At 33.1% G+C, this 26,817-nt stretch overlaps 1 protein-coding gene across 1 annotated transcript; it reads right to left on the bottom strand.

The window, feature by feature from the left end:
- Positions 1-1,880: 1,880 nt before the first annotated feature.
- LOC128555034 (uncharacterized) lies at positions 1,881-26,817 on the bottom strand. Its single transcript, XM_053536388.1, has 8 exons — positions 26,796-26,817; positions 26,430-26,460; positions 25,225-25,266; positions 17,721-17,815; positions 12,678-12,748; positions 9,846-9,910; positions 6,673-6,725; positions 1,881-1,966 (listed from the first exon to the last, which is right to left on the bottom strand). The coding sequence occupies exons 2-7, from the start codon at positions 26,437-26,439 to the stop codon at positions 6,679-6,681; spliced, it is 330 nt and encodes a 109-aa protein (XP_053392363.1). The 5' UTR covers positions 26,440-26,460; positions 26,796-26,817; the 3' UTR covers positions 1,881-1,966; positions 6,673-6,678.

Here is a 26,817-nt window from a genome sequence, read left to right as displayed (position 1 = left end):
AATAACATTGTCCATTCATAATAGACTAAGAAACAGTTTATGTTCACCTAGTAGCAACAGTAAACATGTCCTATAAGCATTTTTCACTAAAGTACTTCGCTTTAAGACATAAACATTAAATGTAGAATTTCTCATGAAACAAATTTAACTTGACTAAATAGTTAAAACTGTTTGTAGAGCTACTTTCATAAATGAATGTCATGTTCAACAGTCATGTGTTATAAAAACCAACAACAAAAATAGACATTCAGTTTTTATTGGTAGCGCACATTTATATTATGCTTAGCTATTCATGTGTTAGGCATGCACTTTTTTAAACCTAACACACAGTACTGCTTATAGAACAAAATGTTAATTTTATATTAACATAAATACTTCGGAGTAAATGTTCATATTTTCAAATACAAATGTAATTTCCAGATCTAGCTACTGTTATAATGACCCTTTTATTATACAACTCTACATTTTTCTTTGTAATTTGTTATCGAATGAAATTTTCAATATATTTCGTTGTGATTTTTAACTGAGTGCAGTTTTCATGCGCGCTATTTATAGAGCTGCGTCATGTCATGCATAATAAATTAAAATAATCCGGCGCCATACAATACAAAGACACAATACGGATGTATTGCCTGTTCGTAATTATTTGTGAAATACAAAAAGTTACAATTGATATTCTTTTGATATTCTATTTTGTTGCCTTTAACGATACAACGACACAAGTACAGGTTATGGATTCTATAGTGATCTCTTTTTGCGGACGAAGACATGATAACAGAGGTTTGAGTATATATGAAAATGTTATACCAATGTGTAACACAATTCAGACGTGTATATAAAGCAGCATTGAAACACATATTATTGGGGTGATGAATTTGTTGGGATATATATACGCTCGTTTGTACTGCTAGGTTTGTCTGGTTTATTACTGGTGGTGTTTAATGATATATATACGCCTATGTAATACTGTTTTGGTTATATCCTGTGGAAGGATGTATGAGGATAATTAGACTTTCCGAAACGTATATGAGCTAATAAAGTGCGACCCAAACGTTTTGCATTTTATTCAGTATGTAATAAATAAGGAAGCAGTTTGCAACAATAAAGGTAAAATATTAATCATTTCAGTGTTGCAATATAAATAAGATTTGTGAGATCACTTCAATTTCGTTTTCGGCATGATAAGATTTATCACTTAAATTTCGTGTTCAGCATCCAAATCAAGGTTATGCCAATATAAGGCTTAAACTAACTGATTAGACACCAACGTTTTAAAAAACATCAATACATTTTACTGACATGTTGTTTAGACTGAAATTAACCTCTCGAAGTGACCAAAATGATAGTAAAATACCGTGATATAGCTCAATCTTTCTGGGTTACGCAAACCAACCAATGCCCAATTATTCGTTCTACATGGAAAACTTACAGCTATTTTTCAAAAATAAGGAATTTATTTATTTTGTTGGTTTAAAGTCGCACCGACACAATTTTAGGTCATATGGCGACTTTCCAGCTTTGATGGTGACGGAAGTTCACAGGTGCCCCTCCGTGTATTATTTCATCACAAGCGGGCACCTGGGTAAAACTACCGACCTTCCGTAAGCCAGCTGGATCGCTTCCTCACATAAAGGAGTTAAACGCCCCGGGTGAGATTCGAACCCACATCGATGAGGGGCAAGTGATTTGAAGTCATCAACCTTAACCACTCGGCCACGGAGCCCCCCTTCACAAATAAGGACATACAGTTCAACTCAATATAAAAATAAAGTAAATCTGCCATTTTTACATTGCCACATTTATTCCTAATTGAAATTGCCACAATTTCCTAATATTTAAGCCAATTTAGACACGTCAGATAAAATCAACATAAGGACTAACGTTACACACTGTGCTGGATCCCTCACTTCAGACTGTTCGGATGTCCGATGGTCACACATGTAACACTCAGAAGAATTTATTGTAGCTGTTAATAAAGTGTAAGAAAATCGTGATATATAAGATGTTCACCTGGCGTGAAGTTATTTTATTTACACTACTTTGTAATAAAGGAACATGGTGGGATTAAAGAGCGTGATTCGGCGCCAGAACACCAATTCAACGTCCCTAATGGTGTGCTAACCACTGACCACTTTAAGCTGTTGCCAGACGATATTATTCCTCTTGAAAGTTTTTGTCTGTTTTGTTTGTTTAATTTGCTTCGTTGTATTTGTTTGTGTAAATGTATTTTGCCCCTGTTTATATATATATACATTTACATATACACTTATTTTCTATGTGGAGTGTTTTATAGAAAGCTGTTTTCTTTGCTTGTGTTTTTCCTGGTTGACTTTATCCTTTCCTTATTTCTTTTCCATGGAAAAAAATGAATGTTCCGTTATATGTAATACCATTTTTGTATTTCTGTTCCATAATTAGTTATATATAAAATGTGACCAGACATAGCTTCTCTGTGTACCTGTAAGTCCAGTTTGATATGCATGAAAATGTGTTTGTATATTTAACATTTTATATTGAAGATAATCAACATATTTACAAGTTTTGTTTTACCGAAAATTCCCAGAATCTAGATACATTTCATGACTTTCACTCTCCTTTCACTGGCATATTTGTTTCGGTGTAAAAGTTTTAATTATGCAGTTCTATAGTGAAGTTATTCAATCAACTGTCCTTGCAGAAATAAGTTCAAAATATGTCCATGATAAATCCCTGGCGATTGGTTGAGATAATAGTACACTGTGGAAAGGTGTATAATGTCTTCAGATCCATTATATTCATAGCTGTTGGTCAAGGTTAAGGTACACTAGCAGTTTACCTAATGACTCCTTACAACGCTCAAAATAATCTTATCTGTTTCCAGATTATATGTGCACCAATAAATATTATGCAAATTGTCGTAACTGTAAGTTGATCAACGGACCAGTTTCTATGGACGACGGTCCATGTTGAATTTTGTCGGACAAATGTTTCTTTACGGCAAAATACACTCAAAAATATATAACAAAGAAAAACAAATCCATTTATGGCAAATATTTTATTGTTGCTTACATTGATCATTCTTCATTAAATCCAATGTAATATAGTGGTTTGATGTGTGGTACCCTCGGCATGACCTATGCCACATATATACATGGGGCTCGTGTTTTGATTATTTCAAATATAGAATCTATATCCCGGCTCTACAAGAACCAAGTGTTTATGACCCTACATTTGTTTCAAAAACTTAACGCGTTAAATAGAACAGAACAGAACAAAGAATATATCCATAGCTTCCTGAATTAGCTTATACCATAAACCGTTTCGATATATGGAGTCAAAACATTTTGTGTAATCTATAAAGGCTGCATACACCTTTTTCGATTTTCTAAGTACATTTGAATGGTATTAATATGAAGAATAAATATTACATCGGTTGTACTGTACCCAGATTTAAATCCAAATTGTGCATATGTGAGTTTATCATATTTGTCTGATCTTGCTTTTATTCTGTTATTAAGAATACTGGTGAAAATTTTACCACGACAACTTATCAGTGTTATTCAACGATAACAGTTCACATCACTTGAAGGCTGTTTATTTCAAAATCGGGATGATAACGCCCTCCGACCACTGTCTTGGAAACTGATCTGCGTTTAATATTTCATTAAACAATACTAGTATAGCAAGTGGAGTAATTAGCAGATCGACCCCTTCAATAAAATATGGTAGTGGCTATTCTTACGGTCCCGTAGGAATAGTCTCGCAGGCTATTCTTACGACTCTCCCGTAAGAATAGTGAAAAGCCCGCAGGTGGTTATTCCTACGACAGTTCTGTATTACAACACTTTGTACTGAAGTCATTCAACTGGTATATTTTCAACCGATTTCGCAAATGACAAGTAATCACATTTGGTCATTGTGTTCCAAATAAAATGTCAAGTCTGATGCGTAAAAAACGTCAAGTTAAACTTAATTAAAGAGCAATAAACATGTTTAGAGTGGTAAGGAATTTGTACTGTTGTGAAAAATTTGCATGTATATACACATGTATTAAATTGTTTGTTTATGTCTTCTCTGGATTTCCTTACCGAAAAAGTAAAGAAGTTGGGTGAAATTATATCAGTCAAATGAATTCAGTACGATGTGTAACACAAAACTGCCGTATGAATAATCACCTGCGGACTTTTCATAATTCGTACGAGAGAGCTGTAGGAATAGACACGTGCGGGCTTTTCACTATTCTTACGGGAGAGCCGTAAGAATAGCATGCGAGGCTGTTACTACGGGACAGTAAGAATAGCCACTTCCATAAAATATTCATTTAAGAGATTGTCAAGACCGGTGGATTTATTTCGATTTAGATTTTTTTTAATGACAGTTCGTATTTCCATTTCGGATACGATTATCGAAATCATTAAGACACAAATCAACATCATCACTCGCGGCGTTTTATTGAGAGTGTACTAAAAATTTGAAGAGTTCGTAAAAGAAAAAAAATGTAAATCAACGCTTTCATCAGTAGTCTGATTTTTCGTTTAAAACGTTTCCAAAATTCCCTTGGCCTTTTCCGCCTAAATTCATGCATTTGCCTCCCTTTGTCCATATTATACTTCATTTTAGTCCTTCGTACACAATATTTATAATCTTCCTATACTGTTTCATAGCCGTTTCGGTCGCATGTGTATTTTTCCATCGATTGCCTATACAAACGTCTCTTATTCTCACATTCTTGATTAAACCATTGTTTCCTCTCCAAGTACTCTCCGTCTACAAATTTCGACTTTGCATTTGTAGTGGTAAATTTAAAATATTTCTCTTCTTTATTTGAGATATAGGTAGAGACTAGGGATACAGCCTACTCCAAGCCGTTCAAGGACCTAGACTCGATTATCTGTAACTGGTTTACTAATGCATCTGTATTGCTCGGGAATTCCACTTTATGCATGTCTTTCCATTTATAGAATTCTCTTGTTTGTGCAGAAGAGTCTTTAACACTATTTCGAATGAAAGCGGCGAGTGATTGAAGAATTCAGTATAGTCATGTACCATATAATTTCTAATGAGTTCTAAAAGTTACTAAAAGCTGTTAAAGCGTAATCGATCAAACTCTCTCCATTGTGTGTAAAGCATGTAAATTTCCCATTGTCCTCATTGCTTGATCTACCATTTAATATGCAAACATAAGTGGATTTGCAATTGTCTATAACATAATCGCCAAATCGGTTACTTTTATGGTCCATTGACATTCATCTCGGGGGAATATCGTTTAAAGTATCATTTAAATCAAATGGCGTTATACGCTCATTTTCTATTTGTGATGATAATTTCTCCTTGCTTGCTTGTTATATCGTTCATATTGTCTGAATCAAATTGATGGCTGCTGTCGAGTTCCGTTAATCGCCGCTCAAAGGTGACTACCTTTTTCTTCGATACCGTTAAGTCGCCCAATTATAGTATTAATCGATGTCTGTATATTATCTAGCTGGGTTAATCTATTGTCTACCCTGTCGATTCTTTGCAGGATAGTGAGTGAGTGAGTTGGGTTTTACGCCGAATCGACACAAAAGGATAAGTACAAAAGGATCAATGTTTACTTGAATTTGTTGTGTTATTGGTGTATTTGGGATTTGTCCTAGATTTTAGCTCATCGCATGTACAGGTTGTACAGGTGACGATTGTCCATTATTTCCTACACTATTATAAGTAAACGTTCCTGGCATTATAAAACTCTTATCTGTACATTGTCCATTCATTGCCAACCTGTTTACCATTCCTGGTGAAATTTGGTTTTGATTAACCGAAATAGTCAGTCTTTTTGCTTCCCTGTCGTCTTTGTTCGCAGGTGAGGTTTTGTCCTTCTTTTGTTTACACCTAAATACTAGCTAAATTAATCCAAATTGGCACTAAAAGCGTTTATATCCAACCGTCATTCATACAATTTCATATATCAATATAGTTTTTAACACTTTGTATGATATATATCCCTACCTTAAAACTGATTTTTCTCCAAAATATTTACAGAGAATTTAAAAAGTCCGCCATTTATACGCATGCGCATTTTAACACAATTCGTTATCGACTTTTATTCATATCCAAAACGAACGTTTTCAAATATTGTTTTGTTAAAGCGTAGCTATCAAGATTCAATTATATCGTAAAGAGCCAGCGAAAGCGTACCTGGCAGACTTAATATATGATATAAAATCTGAATGAAGATTCCCAGGAAGAATAGAACGAAACCAAGCAAAATGATAGCAGATACGATTTGACTGAGTCTGTCCATGAGAGGTTATAAAATGTGCAACATACCTAACGCTGAAGCGAAAAAGTTAAACTGAATGTTCTCCATGATCCAAAGGACAAGAAAACACCAAGTGCGGGGAGACATTGTACAGCCCACACATGGCAAACAAAAGCTGTTGTTGTGGTAGTTAATAAAATGTGTGAGAAGATCCCCTATAACGGATACAAACAATTAATATCAGGCTTGATTTGACTGAGTCTACTCATGAGAGGTAATGATATATGCAGCACCCCTTAAGCCCCCTTCATGAGCATTGTATTTATGTTTCTCTTGTCATGATGGAAACAGGTGTGTTTCCCAAATAGATATAATGTATCTGTAGTTCTTTGTAGTTCTAGGAATGAGATACGAGTTTTTTTGTAATGGCATAAGGAAATAAGTAAACTCACGGTCCTTTATTCCACACAGTCGTTTGTTACAATCATCTCCTGAGTTACAACAACTGAAAGGAATTATTTAAAGAATACAAAACATCTTTCATATTTATCTACAGTTCTATAGATAGTTAAGTAAGATAATTGATGGAACATATATTTTCAAACACTTTATACTCTATTCTTTACCAGATAACAGTGTAACAGGTGATATGCTGCTAAACTATTTCAAATTGATAATATCATATATTCAGTTCTCAACATGACAACATCTAAATTGTATGTATGTAAATTCTATGTTGCAATTGGATAAATACCAATTGAGTAATGCTTATAAAATGAATTATCTCAAGGGTCATTTGTTACTTTCAGGTGTGAAAATTGTATTTTTGCAAATACATGTCTTGTTTCTTTATAGATGTAGTCTAATCTTAAGTATATTTTGCTGTATTTTTAACAATTCCAAATGCACTGCCACCTCCCCTAAAGTATGTGCTTACTCTTATTACTTCCCCGAATTCAGCGTTAGTAAATAGAGGACAATAACCGTGAATGCATTTTATCGCATGTAACTTTATTGTGATTGCTTATTTTTATTTGAATCAAAACACCGATTTTACGAAGTAATAGTCAGTATGTTTTATTCAATTTCTCAGAAAATTCGTATAAATGTTAAAATCAGGTCAACACGTTCGTATGTAAAAGTTTTATTTCTTGAAACTGTGTTCCGGTTGACCGAATATTTAAGCGATATGCAAAAACATGGTCTTTTAAATCATAGAATTTGGTTGTGTTCACCCAGGTTATTAATATTCAAAATATATTGACCTTTTCCAAGAACAGGATGGTAATTAAAATTGCAACGGACATAAATAACGACGATTGGCTGCTGAAATTTTTATTTTCTTTCTTACAAGTAAAAATATAAGTAGAAAGCAATTTTTCATAAGTATTCTGCCATGTTGACACTTAAAACTGCATGCCTCTTGAAAATTGTAAACCTGAAAATAGTCTAAGAGGGGATGACGTCATACAGTGCTGCAAAATATCTAATATTAAATAATATCATGGTTTCGGTATACTTGTAAGAGACTTTTCAGTGTAATTAAGGTTTTAGTCTGGGTCACCAGAATTGCATTTGGCTTTAACCCTCTTATGCAGACGTTAATACTCAAAAACGTGTATTATCTCTATATCAATGACGTTTTTTGACTAATATATATTGGCTATTTGTTTTTACTTTAATCATTCACCTGTTCCGAATGATCCGTACTCTACAAGGCTTCAATCGACTTAATGAGGTTTTTTCAACGCATCTTAAAAAAAATGTTTATAGTTTATTAAAATAAAATAGTTTATAAAAATAAAACGTTTATAGCGTTTCGAACCAAAATTCTTTCAGCTTTAAAAATAGATTCTCATGACAAATAATTGTTTCTATTTTGACGTTCTTATATTTTTAAATTATTTAGTTATTATCAATACCATATTTTAGTTATTATATCATTAATTTTAATTATTCACCGATTTCTAAATGTATCGTATCAACGACTTTATACAGTTTCGTATTTCTTATTTATATTTCAAGGGATTCATTCTCAGCTTCTCGTAGAAAAGCGTTTGTAGCGCTTCACACGATTCTAAAACAGCAGCATGACGGACAGTTGATTTAATTTCCGGAATAGTTTTCTGACATTGTTTCGACTTCTGTAAAAGGAACAAAGCATGCATTTTGACATTAAAATCTTAGCTATTTTTAAGTGCAAATGTTAAATTTCCACCAATTGTTCTTTTTTCTATTAATAATCAAATGTTGTCTAACATTTCTATCTATCTTTGGGACCCCTTTGAAAATAAATGATTAGTTTTACTTTGATGGGTCATCCCAGGTGTTAAGATCATATCTTTATGCTATGTCATATATTATAAAATATACTTGACGTAATCTTCCATGTATTAATAACAACAACAAAAAACCCAAAAAACAAAGAACATGCTCAAGCAAAATTATTTATTTTGTGTATGTGATTTTTAGGCATACACATTCAACATTTAGAAAAAACAACACTATCTGAAAAATCCTCAACCTGTAACTCTTGCATGACATATAATTGTTTCCCTTTTCGTTTTTTTTCTAAATCTTATTCGACTTTTGAAAAGAAATAGCGATAGGGAACAAGGAAAAAGGAGTAGGAAAATGGCACAGTCTCCTAGTAATATACATTACAAAACATACTAGAATAAAACATTGCGACGTTATGAATCCATAAGTTACGTCAGCTGAGCCAGTCAAATTGTTTGAATTGTTTTCTTATTTGTCTTTTTTAAAATTAAGACAAAAACTTACAACATTCAATTTACACACCTGGAGGTTAAACGTTACCGCCAAGGTGACTGGAATTCGGAATATGCATTAACAATACTGTCTCAACAATTTGTTTGATGGTTGATAAAACCTAGGCGGTTTCTTTTTCAAATTTGCCAGGTAAATGTGTGCCAATAACCTCGTCGAAAATGACAGTTAGCGTAAACGGATAATAAATGTTTTAACATATATGTAAAATAATTTACATTTATGCACATTCATGTACTTGATGATGTGTTAAAATGACGAAGACCTGTTATGTTCCAATTTTTGTAATGTTCTGATCTGATCAATAGACTGTTTTAAATAAACACGTTTAGTAGGATAGTCATACTGAATAGATTTTATTACATGACTGTATTATATTGTTTCTCTGATTGGCTGAAAACGGTTCGAAAAGTAACATATCAACTTATCTTGGGTTATAAATAGTATGAAAATAAAAATAGATCGAAGTAGGTGCTTGGAAAACGAATACCACCCTGATTTGGTCTAAATTTATTCCTTATTTCTTTATTAAAGATACAATTGTAATAACAAGACTGACTATACATTTATTCATGTAATAAAACAATTATCGACTTTTTCATAGGTTGATATTCGGCTCGGTGAATATAACTCTTTTCGGGTTGATAAATCCTGATATCAACCAATGAAAAAGTCGATAATTGTATAATATTAACTATCTTATTTTTGAAATAAAATTTTATTAAGGAGAGAACTTATGATAACTCGGTTTTAAATAGTAAACTGTTTTATCGCAGATTCTGCTGTACAAAAGTGCCAAAGGCATACATGTATAAAGAAATCATGCAATTATTACCTTGAACAGCCGACCGTTGCTCTCTTCTTTCCGACAGAAGTGGAAGTCGATGACTGTGCACAGAGCTGTCGATATAAATACCTGATTAATAAAATGTTTGAACCTCTAATATCGATCTCATTTTATTAAGAAACACGATATTTTTTATTAAGACAGGAGGCAACATAAACGTAAGGCATTTCGCCTCGCTTGAAGCGATTTTTCAACAAGTATCTGTAAGTTTTTTTACCTTTAAATTATTAACAATAAATAACTGCATATTTCTATACATGTATTTATAATATTTATGATACACAACATAATACGCAACAGCTTGTTAATTTTCAATTTAAATCTAGAAGAGTTGATAAGTCGTCCAATGACCTATAACTTCATTGGTCCCTCCCCCCCCCCCCCCCCCCCCCCCCACACACCACCACCCTCTCTCTCTCTCTCTCAAAAATATATAGGAGTCTATTTAGTGTATATTCCTATGAGATATAAGCAACACATACATCCGCGTTAGATCAAACATACATCCCTTTAATTATAGATAGTACCTGAGTTTTTCAAATCAAAGGTATGAAGTTAGAAAGCTTTAAAATGTAGACAAATGTCCAATTATTTCTCAAAAATAGATATATTGACAATATTTTAACCAGAAAGGTAGAGTTATGAGCATGTAATATTTTCATGTAAAAGAAAATTTTGTAATCAAGGAAATGTAACTCTTCTTGAAACTGGGGAGCAGAAACATCAAAGGGACATAATATAGTGAATATTTTCTACTTTGGTGCATTTGATTTAACATTCAACTGTGATCTGGATTTCTAAATAATGATCCATGATACTGTGTGCTAAAAATATAGAACAACTGGAATAGTCCATTAACAGCAAAAAGATGCTGTAGCAGAATGAAAATTGTTAAGATTTAACTGGGACTCGAACCCAGGACCGGTCACACCTAGGGCAGACACTCTACCACTTCCCTATAACAGCAGTAGCTATAGCTAGGCAGTTTAAGTGCACCGATTACATTACGTGAACTGGAACAGTTTTGTAACAATAACACATAATCGGCATACTCCGGATTATCGGCGTATTCGCTTTGTTACCTAACGGCAATTTTCGTGTAAAGAAAAAATATAATCTAATGCTGCTAACTGCCCAAATTTCTCTGACGTGTTTTTTAGAGTATGAACTTACTAACTGGAAGTACCAGTGAAATATAACTTACACTGAATGTTATATATTTGCCTTTATAGCAGCTGGTAAATGGCAAAGACAGTGGGCTTTATCAAAATATAAGCAGTTACTTTACCAGTTTCGAGAGGACATCAACTGATAGGAAATTACAGTTATAAACTAAATACCTTTCTGCAACACATGGAGTCATTAGCATTCAATGTCAATCAGTATTATGACTAAGATCGGCGATCATTCATTCATTCAATTAATTTATAGACAGAGTCCGTTGTTTACATTTTTAATCGTAATAGTGCTCTTGTTAAAACCACTGTTTTTGAAAAATCGATGAATGCGAAGAGCTATGGTACGGTCTCTTCTTTAATATTTCCAAATAAATTAACACCAGGACCATTTTAAGCCTAATCCGTTACAAAACAACGGACAAAGAACAAACGTAAATGATTCAATAATAGTGATTTGATACAAAGACGTTAATGATCACTTTGTAATGAATTAGAAGTTGATGTGGAAATTAGGCCAGTCAAAATATCTTGATGGCCTCAGATAAAACGAACGTTCAAATGTACGCCTCTATTAAGATGTACAAAGTTGTAAATGTATTGCAAGAATTGTATGTCCTTATTCTTTGATATCAAAATTTTTTACCCACTTAGCTCAGTTGCAAGAGCGTTGGTCTACGGATCGCGGGGTCGCGAGTTCGATCCACGGGCGGGGCGTATGTTCTCCGTGACGATTTGATAAAAGACATTGTGTCTGAAATCATATGAAAATTATTGATTTGACCTCACGTATTCCTAACTAAACGGTATTTGTACTGTCGTTGTATTCCTCATTTGTATAATTGATTTTGTGTTCAAAGATACAGTATAGCTTCATAGATTTCAAATCTCAGTCGATTTAATTTTAGGACATCCAAGAATGGCATATTGTGGAACGGTTTCCAAGAAGCTACATGTCAATTTTATGAAGTCAACTTATATCTGAAAATTTAAAGCACTTATGTTTCAAATAATATCATGAAATCACGAAGAAGGACAACTGTACGGCTTTGTATTATTACTGACAATATAGGAAAAATATCTGGTGTTCCAGTAGTGTAATAATATAATACAGACGTTCATAGTTTGTCATAGATTTACAACACGCTTCATCCCAGCAAGAGTTTACTGTTACATATTCGATTTATATCGAGTATATTTTATTGTTCTTGGTATCATATTTAAGTTTGTCATACGATTAGAAAAGTGATGATATATTTTATATTGTATCGCTTTTGTAGAAGAAGCCAAATTTTAGTTTTTACTTTTGGACGTTTTACAGTTGTCGCGCAAACAATAGCAGTGGTGTTCGACTAATTTCGAATTATTACAGGTTCATATTACGTTAACTCTGTTGTATTACATATATACAATAAAGTCACTTAAAAAAAGATATCAATTCTGTTTTGCTTTATTTATGCATGTAGTTTGTACCTGCTAAATAACACATGTAAACTGAAATACACGCTTTTATAAAACACGATTATTTTTGTAAGTTCTGAAATGCATAAATGATCAAATAACACTTTAAGTTCTCTTTTGTTCCCATGATCTAAAGTATTCAAATCAAACAACAGCACTGAAAAACTACTTAGAAACCACTTACATTTTTAGACCTGCAACCTCATTGAACTCCACTCTATGCTGGTCTGTGAAAATTTGTTCTAAATAACAATCCTTGAAAGAGAAAAAATGTGGAACAAACACGTGACATATACGGACTGATTTAATAATACTTTATATTTTGTTTAACTTATGGCAAGTATGTGAGGTAAAAATTACCAAAAGAAAGAAACTACAATATATTGGCCTTTTTGTCAAACTATGGCAGCAACAACGACAACAAAAGAAAACAATATAAGCCATTATGACAATTGAATGGGAATTAAATTTTAAATGTTTTAATTAAAATGGCTTAATTTTAGTAAATAGCTCAGTGGTTTGCACACTGGCCTTCCAATCCTGAGGTCGGGGGTTCGATCCCCGGCAGCTACTCGGGAATTTTCAGAAACGCTTTTCAGTGTTTCCCACCCAACTAGAGGTGTACTGGTCAGGAACCCAGGCAATCCTTGCGTGTATCAGTGCTATACACTGGGCACGTTAAAGAACCAGGCTGTCTATTCGAAACGAGCTAGGCTAAGTAAGCCGGACAAGCCTGTATCTGATTTCTGATCTCTCTGTCGTGGGGGCTTTGTCTCACTCTGTCCCTCTGGTCGGATCGCTCTGTGTCTGTACTAGTAGAGGATGAATTATGCGCCCTGTGCGGCTGCATTTGAACTATGTAAAGCGCCTTTGAACGTGAAATTGATCACGAAAAGGGCGCTATATAAATCTGGTATAATAATAAATGAGTAAATATAGCACACAATTTTAACGTGTATTTACCATTTTTGTTTATTTACCCTTTCAATCAGGCGTGGCTCCTAGTGTTTTCACTGACTGTAGGTGCAGATAGCATCCTGTTCGAAGGCAGGGCCTAGTTACCTTCTATCTGTTTAGATGGTAACGAGGTTATGCCGCGTTACTGCGTAAATAGTTACATTCCGGCCAGGTATTTCTATCCGAAACTACAACTAGTGAAAACATTCCTCCTTGTTAACCGTCTCAAACAAATATTAGTTAAAATATAATTAAAAGAATGGTTTTCATTATAGCGTTATTATCGTATAGCAGCCGTAAACAGAAAATACGCCATGACGTTTCAGAAAAGCAACGACGGTTTTAACCTTCACCGTAAAGTTAAATATTTTGCGTAAAATAACGTTTAACAACCAACAATAAACTATAAAGGACAACCAATAACCACCAAAGTACTTCATTATCATTCAGTTTATATAACCAGAGGGTCATAATGACCCTGGATCACTCACCTACGTTATTGGGTCTACATTCTCTAGAGGGGTAACAGGCTTTTTCTTCGTTTTGACTGCTTGACCTAGTTTTTGACCCCATATTACCCACATTCCATCATGGCGTAATGATCATCAAGATAAACTTTCTAACAAGGTTTCATGAAGGTTGGATCATAAATGTTGTCTTTATAGTGTAAACAAGTTTCCATGTGATATGATCACGAGACCTAGTTTTGACCCCACATGACCCAGACATAAAGATTATCATGATAAACATTCTGATCAACTTACATGAAGATAGGGTCATATATGTGGCCTCTAGAATGCTAACAAGCGTTCCTTTGATTTGAGAGGATGACTTAGGTTTTGACCCCACATGACCCAGTTTCAAACTTGGAATCATCAAGATAAACATTCTGAAGGATTTTCATGAACAAAGAGCCATACATGTGGGATGTTAAAAAGCTTTTACTTTGATTTGAGCAAGACACCTAGTTTTTGAATCCACATCACCCAGATTCAAACTTGGCCTTGGATTCATCAAGATAAACATTCTTAATAAGTTTCATGTATATTAGCATCAACTTACAAAAATAAAATAATAGCAATAGACACATACTTGATATATTTAAACATGTTGGTAACATTGTATATGTATTATGAAAACGTTATTATTGTAGTCTGTATGCTGTACATGAAAGGAAAAATGAATAAAAACATTTTCATGAAAATAGAATCAGAAATATGATCTCTACAATTTAAACAATCTTTTCCTTTGATTTGAGCGAGTGACCACGTTTTTTACTCAGCATGACCCATTTTCAAACTTGGCTTTTTAAACATCAAGATAGAAATTCTGACAAAGATTAAAGAAGATGGGGCCTCTAGAGTGTAAACAAGCTTTTCCTTAGATTGGCGCGGGAGACCTACTTTTTAACCAGTTTCGAACTTGGTGTAGGAACCATCAAGATTAACAATTTGACCAAATCACATATAGATAGAGTTGTCATAAAAGTGACCTCTAGAGTGTTAACAAGCTTTTCCTTTGATTTGATCGAGTGACCTAGTTCTGACCCCGCATGGCCCATATTTCTAATCTAAACTAGAGGTCATCAAAACAAATATTCTGATAAATTCTCATTAGTTTCAAACTTAAAATGTGGACCCTAAAGTGTTAACAAGATTTCCTTTGATCTGCCAGTAACCTAGTTTTTTAATCCCACATGACCAAGATACAAATCTGACATAAATGTCATCAAGACACACATGCTGACCAAGTTACATGAAGACAGGGTCATAAATGTGGCCTCTAGAGTGTCCACAAGTTTTCCCTATGATTTGAACTCCACACATTCAAGATACGAACTGGATCTATGTCACAAATTGACATACGGGCCTTATTTTATCTGTAGTATAAATGCAGGTATTGCATCATCTTTTTGTAAATTTTTGAGTTATTGAGGTAAATGTCAGATTTCACGCATGAAATACCTCTCATGTTTTTCTGTATTTCATAACTTAAATTTCCATGTAAATTTCATTAAATTCTGTTCAGTAATAAGAAAGTTGATATTTTATAAACTTCAGTAATTCGTGTTTTTATCCCCAAAACCACTATAATGGGCCTCAAATTGTCAATTTAAATTCGCGCCAAAGTAGTTAGATTCCCCGGCTATATCGTGAATCCCGTGAAAATGACAATAGTCGGAGCTCACGGCTTAGCCGTGAATCCCATGAAATTTAGTATTTGGCGGGACATTATCCTTTAAATAGACTGGACTAGATATGCCTTGCGCACACCACCTTACGACTTTATAGACGAATCTATGTCTGAATTATTTTCTTGCTAGAAATTTATGCTCGATCGAGGTAAGAAATTTATTTGTTAGATTTTTGTATGTTTTTTGCATTACGATTTTTATTTGATAAATTTTTGTTCATTCTACAGAATTCTGTAACATTTACTTTTTGGCACATGATTTTGGCTAGTTTCGGTATGTCAGGATAATTTATTAAATTTTTCAGACTTTTGTAAATTATTTAGAAAGAGGAGTCTAAATGTTTCATTTATATAAGATGTTAAATTTGTACTGAAATTTGTAACATGATATTTATAAAGTACTTTGTTTCAAAAACTTATGTCAAACATTTCGTTATTATGGAACGCCATTACTGCATTGTATTGTTATGTATAAATTTATATGGCAAGTCTAGTACCATGTATATATTATTGTAATATGAAATTGTGTGACAGTCTATTGCATACACATACAATGTCCGTTTTAGTGTATGGCATTAGATATTATATGGATGCCAACTATCATATAACGTTTGATTTACATTGAATTTTGTTAATTTGTAGTTGTAAATAATAGCTGCAGTTTATCATGTCCGTATCTATAATGTTTCATCATTAACTTTTCATATCATTTCATACTTTAACTTTAGTCTTTTAAGTAAGTAATTAATTTTGGTAATAATGGAAGTAATAAGTGACGTATTTTAATCATGTGACGTTTGAACTTAGTAGCACATATATTTTGTATAAGTAGCACGTGTTATTTATGGGAGCCTACGGAGGTATGGTGTACCCAAAGGAGCAGTTTTATGCCCTGACTTTTTTGTTTTGCTATGGTGCTTACCATATGTTATATATTTTAGCTTCTTCCGCCAGACAATTTTCCTGGTGATGTCATAACCCGGAAGTACAATGCCCGAGGTTCATTTGTCTTCACTCGCCTGGATGTGATATTCCCAGCGCAGAGCTTTCGTCCCATGGTTGTGCCGTAAACCGCAAAGACGATGATTTTTGTTATCCTCTGAAGTCAGCTCAGGGATGCAATCACCTACCACCATAGGGAGCCAACACGGAATCAACGTATTCACGGTTTAAAGGGACTGAATTTAGAAATCTGTTTTGTTTGTGCTACTTAAAGTTCACAATTGAATTAAAGAACTGTGTCACGTCAGATTAGAATGGAATTTAAGAACTTTTGTATCTAGAGATACTGAACTTTCTTTTTTTTTCTTTCTTATAATCAGTTTTTTTTTCTTTTCATATCTATTCATTGTAAATAATCATCTTATGTAAATAAATTTGTAAATATTGTAAAGGGTGTTGATTTGTTCTGATGGTTGCTGTCGCCGGTACGGCCTTTCCTGTCACAATCTAAAGGTCATCAAGACAAACATTCTGAGCAAGTCAAATAAAGATAGGGTCATACAAATTGCCACTAGAGTGTAAACAAGCTTTTCCTTTGATTTGACAGGGTGACTTTTAGATCCCACATGACCCGGATACAAACTTGACCATCAAGACAAACATTTTGTTCGATTCTCATGAGTTTAAAATGTTAAAAAGATGTTCTTTTGAAGACAAAGACATTCCGACTACGTTTCATAAAGATTGGGTTACTACTGTTGCCTCTAGAGTATTAACAAGGCAAATGTTGACGGACAACAATTGGTCATAATAGCTCAGGTGAGCTCAGGTGAGCTCATGTGAGCTAAAATGCAGCATGTATCAACTACATAAATGTAGTTCATTATATGTCTGATATCCTACACTCGGGTTTCCAGAATCGATGAAAATAATTTCAATAATTAAGATAACGATTTCTTTATCAGTGGTAGATATAAAATGCAGATAATTAGTAAACTATTAAGTAATTGTAATTCTGCTGCCAGTATGTTAAAATGTCACCTCCTTAACCACCATTGATAGGATTTAAATCCGACGTTAATGCCATATACATACACGAAAATAAACCCTCTAAACATTGATAACCTTTAATTACCTCGAGAGTCGCGTCACAGACTGTTAAATGGTTACAGTCAGAAAGGTCAATGGCCCTTGTACAAGAACGACAACGCAGTAGGGTTTGTGAATAACCTGCAATAATACATGTGACAATTAAACACATATGATTTTTCTGTATATACCACGCTTGCAGCGCCAAAACGTTAAGTTGGCTGCCTACTCATTATCATTTTAAATTAATTTTTGAGAAATACATGTAATACACGCATGAAGTCTTCAGTGACCAAGAACTTTGCAATCACACAGCAATTATTCACACGTATCTATCTCGCCTAGACAATTGTAGAAAATATCAGCAAAATAAGTAACATATTATGCCGTCGTAGAAGTTTGATCATGATATTATCATTCTGATGCGATGACAAAACCGCAGCTTTGCTTACTCGGTCCAGGCCGGCGAAACATCTTCAGGAGCAGTTTCTCCATAGGGGGAGATGGGCGAAATAAGCGTCTCAAGGAGAACATCTTTGAATCTGTATTTCGCCTTGCGCACATGCAGATACTTTCTAATTAACAACAAATCAACCAAACTCATTATCCTCATTACACCATACGGCAAATCGGTCTTTGTGCATTTTGCAAATATTTATGTTACCTATAACTTCAGCATGCGATTACTTAGGAATAATATTTGGTACGTTAACTGCATAGTGTAAGGATCACAACGTCAGATCTCCTTACTAATATTTTTACTCGGGTAAATTATTCATCGAAGCAACCTTCGGAGAGGTTCCCCATTGTACGTTTGTGTGTTTCTTTGGTGTTTATACATCAATATGCTTTGTAAGATTTCCTGGAAAAATGACACCCGGGTTTTTAAATTTCGAAAGATAATGTCAAGGAATAAAAACTTGATTTTCTTTTACTGATGAAAAATTAAATATAATATCAAATGACAAGTAGAATACAGGTTCATAAATAATTCCTCAGTAACCTCACGTTTGTATAAAATACACATAAACTCAGGCTATCGTCTTCAGTTTTTTAGCTAGGTCTCCCTTATGACATTACTTTTACATTTCGTGAAATATTAGTTCTCAACATATGATTAATGCTAAATTTTATTGTGGTCACTTGGTCACTTTGGTCACTAAGTCTTATCACATTACTGGAGTTTGTACTTTCTTGATCACCAAGATCAAATTTTCCAATATGCATGTGATTCTTTTATTGCATAAACACATTAAGCCAATTTCACAGTTAATTTAACTCTGGTTAAAGCCTTTGTAGTCCGTTAAAGTCTTGAAAAATCCAAGAAAAAAATAGTTCTTTCGAACTGTCAGTACCTATGATTTCTTTACTTTATTTATCACTTTACCACAAAGGTGACTAACTATCTGCTTTACTGAAAACAAAATTGCATCGGAGACTGTTACATTTCGTGCATTTAATTTAAACACAGCTTCTCTGATTGTAACATTGTTAAACATTTTACCATATGAACCTATGACACTATTAATCCCTTTTTTTACTGAACAACATATTAGTATACGGAATAGAGTTACTTTTGACAGGTAATACGTATTTCCGTGGAAACTACCTGTGCCTACCTTGTCGCAGCTTTTTTGTATTGTTAAGGAAATCTTTACGTCAGATGTGATAACGATTTTAAAACTAATTTAAGTGTTAATATAATAGGGTTATTATAACATAAGCTCGATCTGGGATGCTGTATTCGGCTCGGTTGAATTTTGCCAGATCGGATCTCACGAGAGCCTAATAAAAAATCCTAGATCTGGCTACTGTTGTAATGACCCTTTTATTATACATCTCCATTTATTTGCTTATTTGTAATCGGATGAAATCCTAAATGTTTGTTGATGTTTAAATGATAATGAGTGATGTACGCGCTATTTATGTAACTGTCAGCTCATGCATATTAATGAAAGTGTTATTATGGGTGTGGGGTCGAATTAAGTCAAACACACTCACTGTTGATGTCAAGTTTGAATGAATATAGTTTATCTGTACTTCTAAAAAATTAAGGCGACTATCATAACAAATTGCGTTGAATTCAACATTTCTGTTAAATATCCGCTAGCATAGTTGCTTATTACAATGTATATGTTAATCTGAATCTGGTCAAGGTAGAATGGCTAAACTATACGTGTAGATTACACATCAACATGATTCTTATATATGGAGTATAGAAAATTGCTTGTGCCGACACTGACTTTTTTATTGTTCCATTAAATTTCTTTAATGATTCTTTGTACTAATTTAAAGCAGAATTTGGGAAATTGTATTCCCTTATTGTATGCTATATTTCTTGTAACTAACTTTCGGAATAATCGTATTTCAAATTCAACACGATAAGAATAGTAAAAAATAACAGTTGACAAGTCGACACATGTTAAAATGTATTGTAATTAAGGAGGGTGGGGTATAAATTAAACTAGTAAAATGGATAAAATATCTATTTTGTCTTACAAATTGTATCTATAAACTTAAAGAATGACACAGCAGCTTTTCCATTATATAATATCTGTTACTCTATGCGTTTGTATTGACTTCTTTTAGACATTATTTAGCAGTATTATTTTCATAATCGGTCGCCATATTGAAGACGTCATTTCCGGATCCGGTCGCAGCCCCCAATAGAGATACATGTAAATTGTTTTTGTCTTAGACCAAAGAATAATTTGGTATATGTGGCTATATTTCTCAATCATTTCGAGCGGGGTTACAAACGACAGTGCATTAACTTATTGATCAGGTAATTTCATCAAAATTTTAATAATCTTCTCAAAAATAGTCTAAGGCAATTTATTGTATTTCGTGTAAGTTAATGAATTAGCTGTTTAATCTCCAGTTCGTTTATCTCTGTCTTTTCAAGTACAATATTTATCCAGGTTTGAAGTATATGACTCTGTATTGGTTTTTGTAGATTGAAAGAAGAAGGAAAATATAGATATTTAACACTTTTAAATGTATTCGGTTTCACTGTTATTTTCAGGAGTCTGCGTAGTTGATAATTTTACTAGTACGCGCGTTAACTTCCTAATATAAACTTAAAATATATATGCCGTTGGGTTCGTGTCTCCATGGTAACGCATTTTCTCTAATGTTAAATTGTTAATATAACTATGTATGATGGCGGGTTTTTCGACGGCTTCAGTGCAATTATGTTAATGACCAACATGGAATATTAGGGTCATGTTATTAGCAGAATACAAAACACTTTACATGGTACCCTATTTGTCTTAACGTTTAAAGTAGCCATGGCAACAGAGATGTTTAAAATATCTTATATCTTGTGTTTTATCGTAATTTCTTCGAAAATTTGTCATAATAGTTTATATGTTTAAGATATTACTAAAACAAGTTAAAGCACAGCAAAAGTTCCTTCAAGAGCAAATCTATATAAATGTATAAAGACTATCTTGTAAAATTTTGGTTGCAATGTCTGTTTTAAATATTGTTCATCAGTGTGTGGTACCCCAGGATTGGACGCAAAGACACAACCATTCTTCCTTCATGACATATATTCGTTTTTTTTTCTGTTTAACATAATTATGTAGTGATTTGATGCGCTAACAGTCTACGTCCTCGAACACAGAAAACTTGGTGGTCATTGATCATGTAATTCATGGCTATAATTTAGTAGTATCTGTCCAAAATCTCGAGAATGTGACATCCGGGATCGATGCGTGAATTTTTTGCTCACAATGAGAGGGTCACAATGGGGTTTGTTTTCACATATTAAACATGCATTCGAAGGTAACGACGTATGTTAACCTTTTTGACAAATGACATGCTTGGCCTGTATTTGGTCTCGCAAGCTATATACTATTACAAACTGCATTCTACATCATTTGTCAGCTAGTCTAAGACATAGTCACCTTAGCGATTGAACCTGTTTCATTGTTCAAGATACTAAAGGTGTAGGCACTTACCTGGGTCTTATAACTCTATTCCTGGCAAAAATATTAAAAAATATCTTTCTCGTTTAATGTAGCTTCGAAATATTTTCTTTCTATACATCTTAAAGCTTATAACATTTACAGTACCTGGAAAAATATTTGTGCCTGGAATTATTATTCTTATGGAGAATGTTGAAAAACAGATAAAAAGCTGAAGTTGTGCTCCTTAAATCGACCAGTGCCAACGCCTTTGAATTTTATATTTAGATATATAAGTTACGGCATTCGTTTCCATTATAACGTTTATCTTATTCAAGGAATCACTATAGTCTATTTAAGAAATAGTAAGTTCTCAAGTGTGGTTTATCGTAGAATAACCCGTTTTTCGCATAAGAACGAAAACCTCGGGTTATTCTACGATAAACCACACCTAGGAACTTGTTATTTCGATTCTTACACGACATAATATCATCAACAGTGTTAGAAAAAATGGAAACTACTTTTTACGATCGTGCTATGCACCTGTATCGGATGACGTCATTGCACCCGAGTGGTTTATTGCAGAATAACCCGAGATAGATTTTGCTCTACATGTATGTAGGTTATTCGCTGGTTGTGTTAGAATGAAATTTAAACAATTTTAGAGCAGAGTTTAGTACTTAAGTATCAAATAATCAATGGAAACAGAAAAATACATATGACAAATCAAACTGCCCATTTCTGATTTGAAAATGTGTATCCCTACCAGCAGTATTTATTAATATATTAGTCGATCGTACAGTGAATTTTATTTAGTACATAAAAAGGCTCTTTAAATATGATTTATTTAATTCAAAAGCCCGAACTTATCCTGAATTAGCTAATACATAAAATCTCTCTCTCTCTCTCTCTCTCTCTCTCTCTCTCTCTCTCTATCTCTCTTTCTTTAGATGCACATTTAAGAAGAATAATCTACCTTTCATAAATTAATTTATCCATTGTTCAGAAGTAGTCTTTCAAATATAAAATAAATTTAATAATGATAATAATTTAGAACTGTCAATGCCAAAATTGAGAGACACCCATGATTTTACAGCTTTGTTCGGAAGCTAAGCCGCTCAGCAGTTTAAGGTTGCATAGCTGGTGCTCTCCCCCTCGTACAGTCTGTCACAGAGACAAGGGCTATTAATATATAGCAAAATCGTGAAGAATGATGTGTCAACTGCTGGCAATATCCCATGCCATTATAGTTTGCCTAGTATGTAATATATTCTAATAAGATATAGATCTATTTAAGGAAAATCATCCAGTAACATTTTATAATTATGATAGATATCAGCACGGCCGATTAAATCCAACTGTGGCATTTCTCATACTTTATCTAAATTTGCTGATGCCTATATGTTAGTCTTGCTTTTCTATAGTCGAGATATTTTAAAGGAAATGAATATGATTTCAAGTTTGGAAAATAGCTTAATTAAATCATAACTCTTAACAATACAGTCGTAGTATTATAAATGGCCGTAATAAGTTTACCTTTCACCCAACTATATACCCACGAACATCAGTTACCATCATCCATGTTTTTACATTCCGCATAACTTTTCAATGTAATTACATAAAAGCCGCAAAATATTTAACATTATTCAGAGCGAAAGACTCACAATAATACGGCATATAATTGCTGTCGAAATTAGTTCAAATAAAAGCAATTTCTCAGAATTACGTACTTTCAAGATAATATTTATTTATTCTGCGGGGGCTTCCATGGCCGAGTGGTTAAGTTCGCTGACTTCAAATCACCGATGTCGGTTCGAGCTTCACTCGGGGCGTTGAATTCTTCATGTGGTAGTGTAAGCCCACCAGCTGGCTTGCGGAAGGTCGGTGGTTCTATCCAGGTGCCCGTTCGTGATGAAATAAAGCACGGAGGGGCACCCGGGGACTTCTTAAACCATCAAAGCTGGAAGTCGTCTATAATCTATGACCAATAATTGTGTCGGCGCGAGGCTAAACCCAACAACAAAAATTACAACAACACATTAATTATGCGCGGTAACTGACACGTGACGTCATGACGTCATTTTAAGGCAACAATGTTACAATGTTTTGTAGCGGTTCTGTATGGGGCGCCGATTTACTATTTTATAGGCATTTTTTGATATCAAAAAAATATTTTTTTGATATCAAACATTCTGTTTCCTGATATCAAGAATTCCATTTCTTGATATCAGAAAATCATTTCTTGATATCAAAAAAGTCACATTTTTTGATATCAGAAAATCGATTTCTTGATATCAAGAATTCATTTTCTGATATCAAGAAATGCTGTCCATTTTTTATATAAAAAAATCGTGTTATTTCTTGATATCAAGAAATCGAATTCTTGAAATCAATAAATGATTTTCTGATATCAAAAACTCGACGTCTTGATATCAAGAAATCAATTTTTTGATACCAAGAAATCAAGCCTATTTTTTTATATCAAAAATTCGGCACTTCCAGATCTAAATATAGATGGATTGAACAGGATCATATAGAATTGTATAATCCCCGCTATGGAACGCCTAGACTGTCTTGACATGATGATTATTACTTCATCATGTGCATTGCCCAAAATATTCGGTAGAAATTAAAAATATAATGTAAAAAAAATAACAAAATATAATACAAATTTGTACCGAACATATTGAGAAAAGCACATAACGAACTATTAATTGGACAGTACAAACTAGTGAATGCACAATATAAACTAAGAAATTTACCGAACAAACTAGTAAATGTACATAACAAACTGCTTTATCTACAAGAAAGATTATTATTTGTACTGAATATATTGGAAAAAAGCATATAACAAACTGATAATCATTATGTCAAGACAGTCTAGGCGTTCCATACCTCGCACTGAATAAATTAAAATCGAAATTTTGAAATCAAGAAATCGAATTCTTGATATCAAAAAATTATTTCTTGATATCCAGAAATTGAATTCTTGATATCAGAAAATAGTCCGTATTTCTAGATATCAAGAAATGATTTCTTGATATCAAGAACTCGATTTTCTGATATCAAAAAATATAACAAATCTTTTGATATCAAGAAATCGAATTCCTGATATCAAGAAATCGATTTTTTGATATCAAAAACTAGACAGCATTTCTTGATATCAAAAAATGAATTCCTGATATCAAAAAATCGATTTTTTTCTCATTTCTTGATATCAAAAAAATAATTCTTGATATCAAGAAATCGAATTTTTGATATCAAGAAATTATTTCTTGGTATCAAAAAATGCCTAGAAAATAGTAAAACGCCGCCCCATAGTTCTGCGGTGTTTGTTTTCATAATGTCAGCATAGATAAACCCATTAAGAATCAAATCAGAGACAAGTTAATTTTTTTCAGAAGAATACATATACAAACACGTTTAGTTTGTCGTAAACATTGTTGTTAATCGTTACGTTAGCTTCCGTTTGGGCATGCGCACATACAGATGTTAATACTGCCTACTTAAGGTAGTTCTGCACGTTCGATAAACTGGAAGAGATAGGGTAACGTCATTCATTCGGAAAACGATAATAACACGTAACGAAAACGTATGAAATACTGGTCATAGAATTGAAGAATACAGAAAGAAACTTACCAACAGCAATATAGGTTGCAATAAGAAAGGATGTCAATAACTCTGTAAAATATCAAAATTTATACATTATTGCAGAAGTGACAATTGTCTGTTAATTTTATTAAATATCAGATTAATAAATTTGTATCAGAATGCTTTTCAGTGGAATAAAATTGATATTTTCACTGTTTTAAGCAGTGAAATAGATCTCTCATACTATTCATTGAAAAAAAAACAACAGAAAATGAAGTCTGTATTTATTTTACCTTGGAATACCATAATTCAAATTTTCAACCGTGGCTAACAAAAACAGAATACTATATAGAGATCTGTTATATATTTCTAGGCGATGTCTTTTACAAAATGCTGTCTTATATATTGAAAGACTTTGTTTGATGAGTCTACTTATAGTTCCTCAAAAATAAAATACTTAAATGACATTTATCTAGGGATCAGATTAAATTATCTCATAACCAGTACTCATAACCAAAAACAAATAATGAACTTATAATAACATTTATTATATAGATCTGAATGTGTGACATGATTACAATAAATAATGAATGTTCTATAAAATTTAGTAATTACCAACATGTTCAAGTAGTCATTACTAAAAAACGAATCCATATGATTGTAAATACAATGTGAATCATATGTAATCCAAAAACATAAATAAGCCACAGGGCTTACATTAATCAAAGCCCGCTATCATATTCAATACATATTAGCGGATAAACACAATGATACAACAACCTTATTAACACAATTCAATATATGATCAGACAAAGTTAATGACAAAACTAAAAATTTATAAGCAAAAGAACGGGTGAGTGTAGCAAAATTTAAACAATCAATTCAATCCTGTCAGACAAAACTGTGAAAATTCGCGCGAAATCAGCTAGTCTATATATCGGCGTAAGGATACAAAAATTACTCAAGCGTTAAAGGCCTCTATTGAGAAAAGGGAAAGGGAAAGAAATTGTGTTTACAACATTACTCGTTCTTAATTTTTTCTCTCTCTATGTCTACACTAATCCAAACAAAAGATAACCAAATTTAATCAAAGAAACCTATAAATCCTGTTATATTCGTTAATTAAAAGAGAAAATGCTTTAAATGAACGACCCTTATATAAGTTTAATACGTAAAACAATATATAGAGTTTGCAGTTTGTTCAAAGCAAAAAATATCTAAGACATGATTTTAATTTTAACAATTAAGCTCACCTGCTCTCATTTTGTGTCCTGTAAAAGCTGTCTGTAATAAAAATGTTATATAACACTATGAGCGTTTGTGCTAAAACGGACAGTGCATAACATGGTTCAATGTACTATCTGCATTGACCTTGGAGCAGTTTTATAAAATGAATCGAAACTATTAGTTATATTACTACAACAACTATGACATTAGTTTGGATGTACAGTCATCTTCTCTCGACCTACTGAAGTGGTGCTTACCGTATGTTTTCATTAGATTTTTCAATACTATTTCTGTTATAACTGTCGTTGTATATGTTCAGTAACATTTTTTATAGTTTTGCATTAACGTCAGCCGTTTGCAGTTTCGTTTAAACGTGGTTTTAAGAAACTCACCTCACGTCCTTTTAGTTCACTG

The sequence above is a fragment of the Mercenaria mercenaria genome, unplaced genomic scaffold, assembly GCF_021730395.1.
Source record: "Mercenaria mercenaria strain notata unplaced genomic scaffold, MADL_Memer_1 contig_960, whole genome shotgun sequence".
Classification (NCBI taxonomy): Eukaryota; Metazoa; Mollusca; class Bivalvia; order Venerida; family Veneridae; genus Mercenaria; species Mercenaria mercenaria.
Note: the sequence above shows the minus strand (reverse complement) of the source record. Positions and strands in the feature narration are given on the sequence as shown.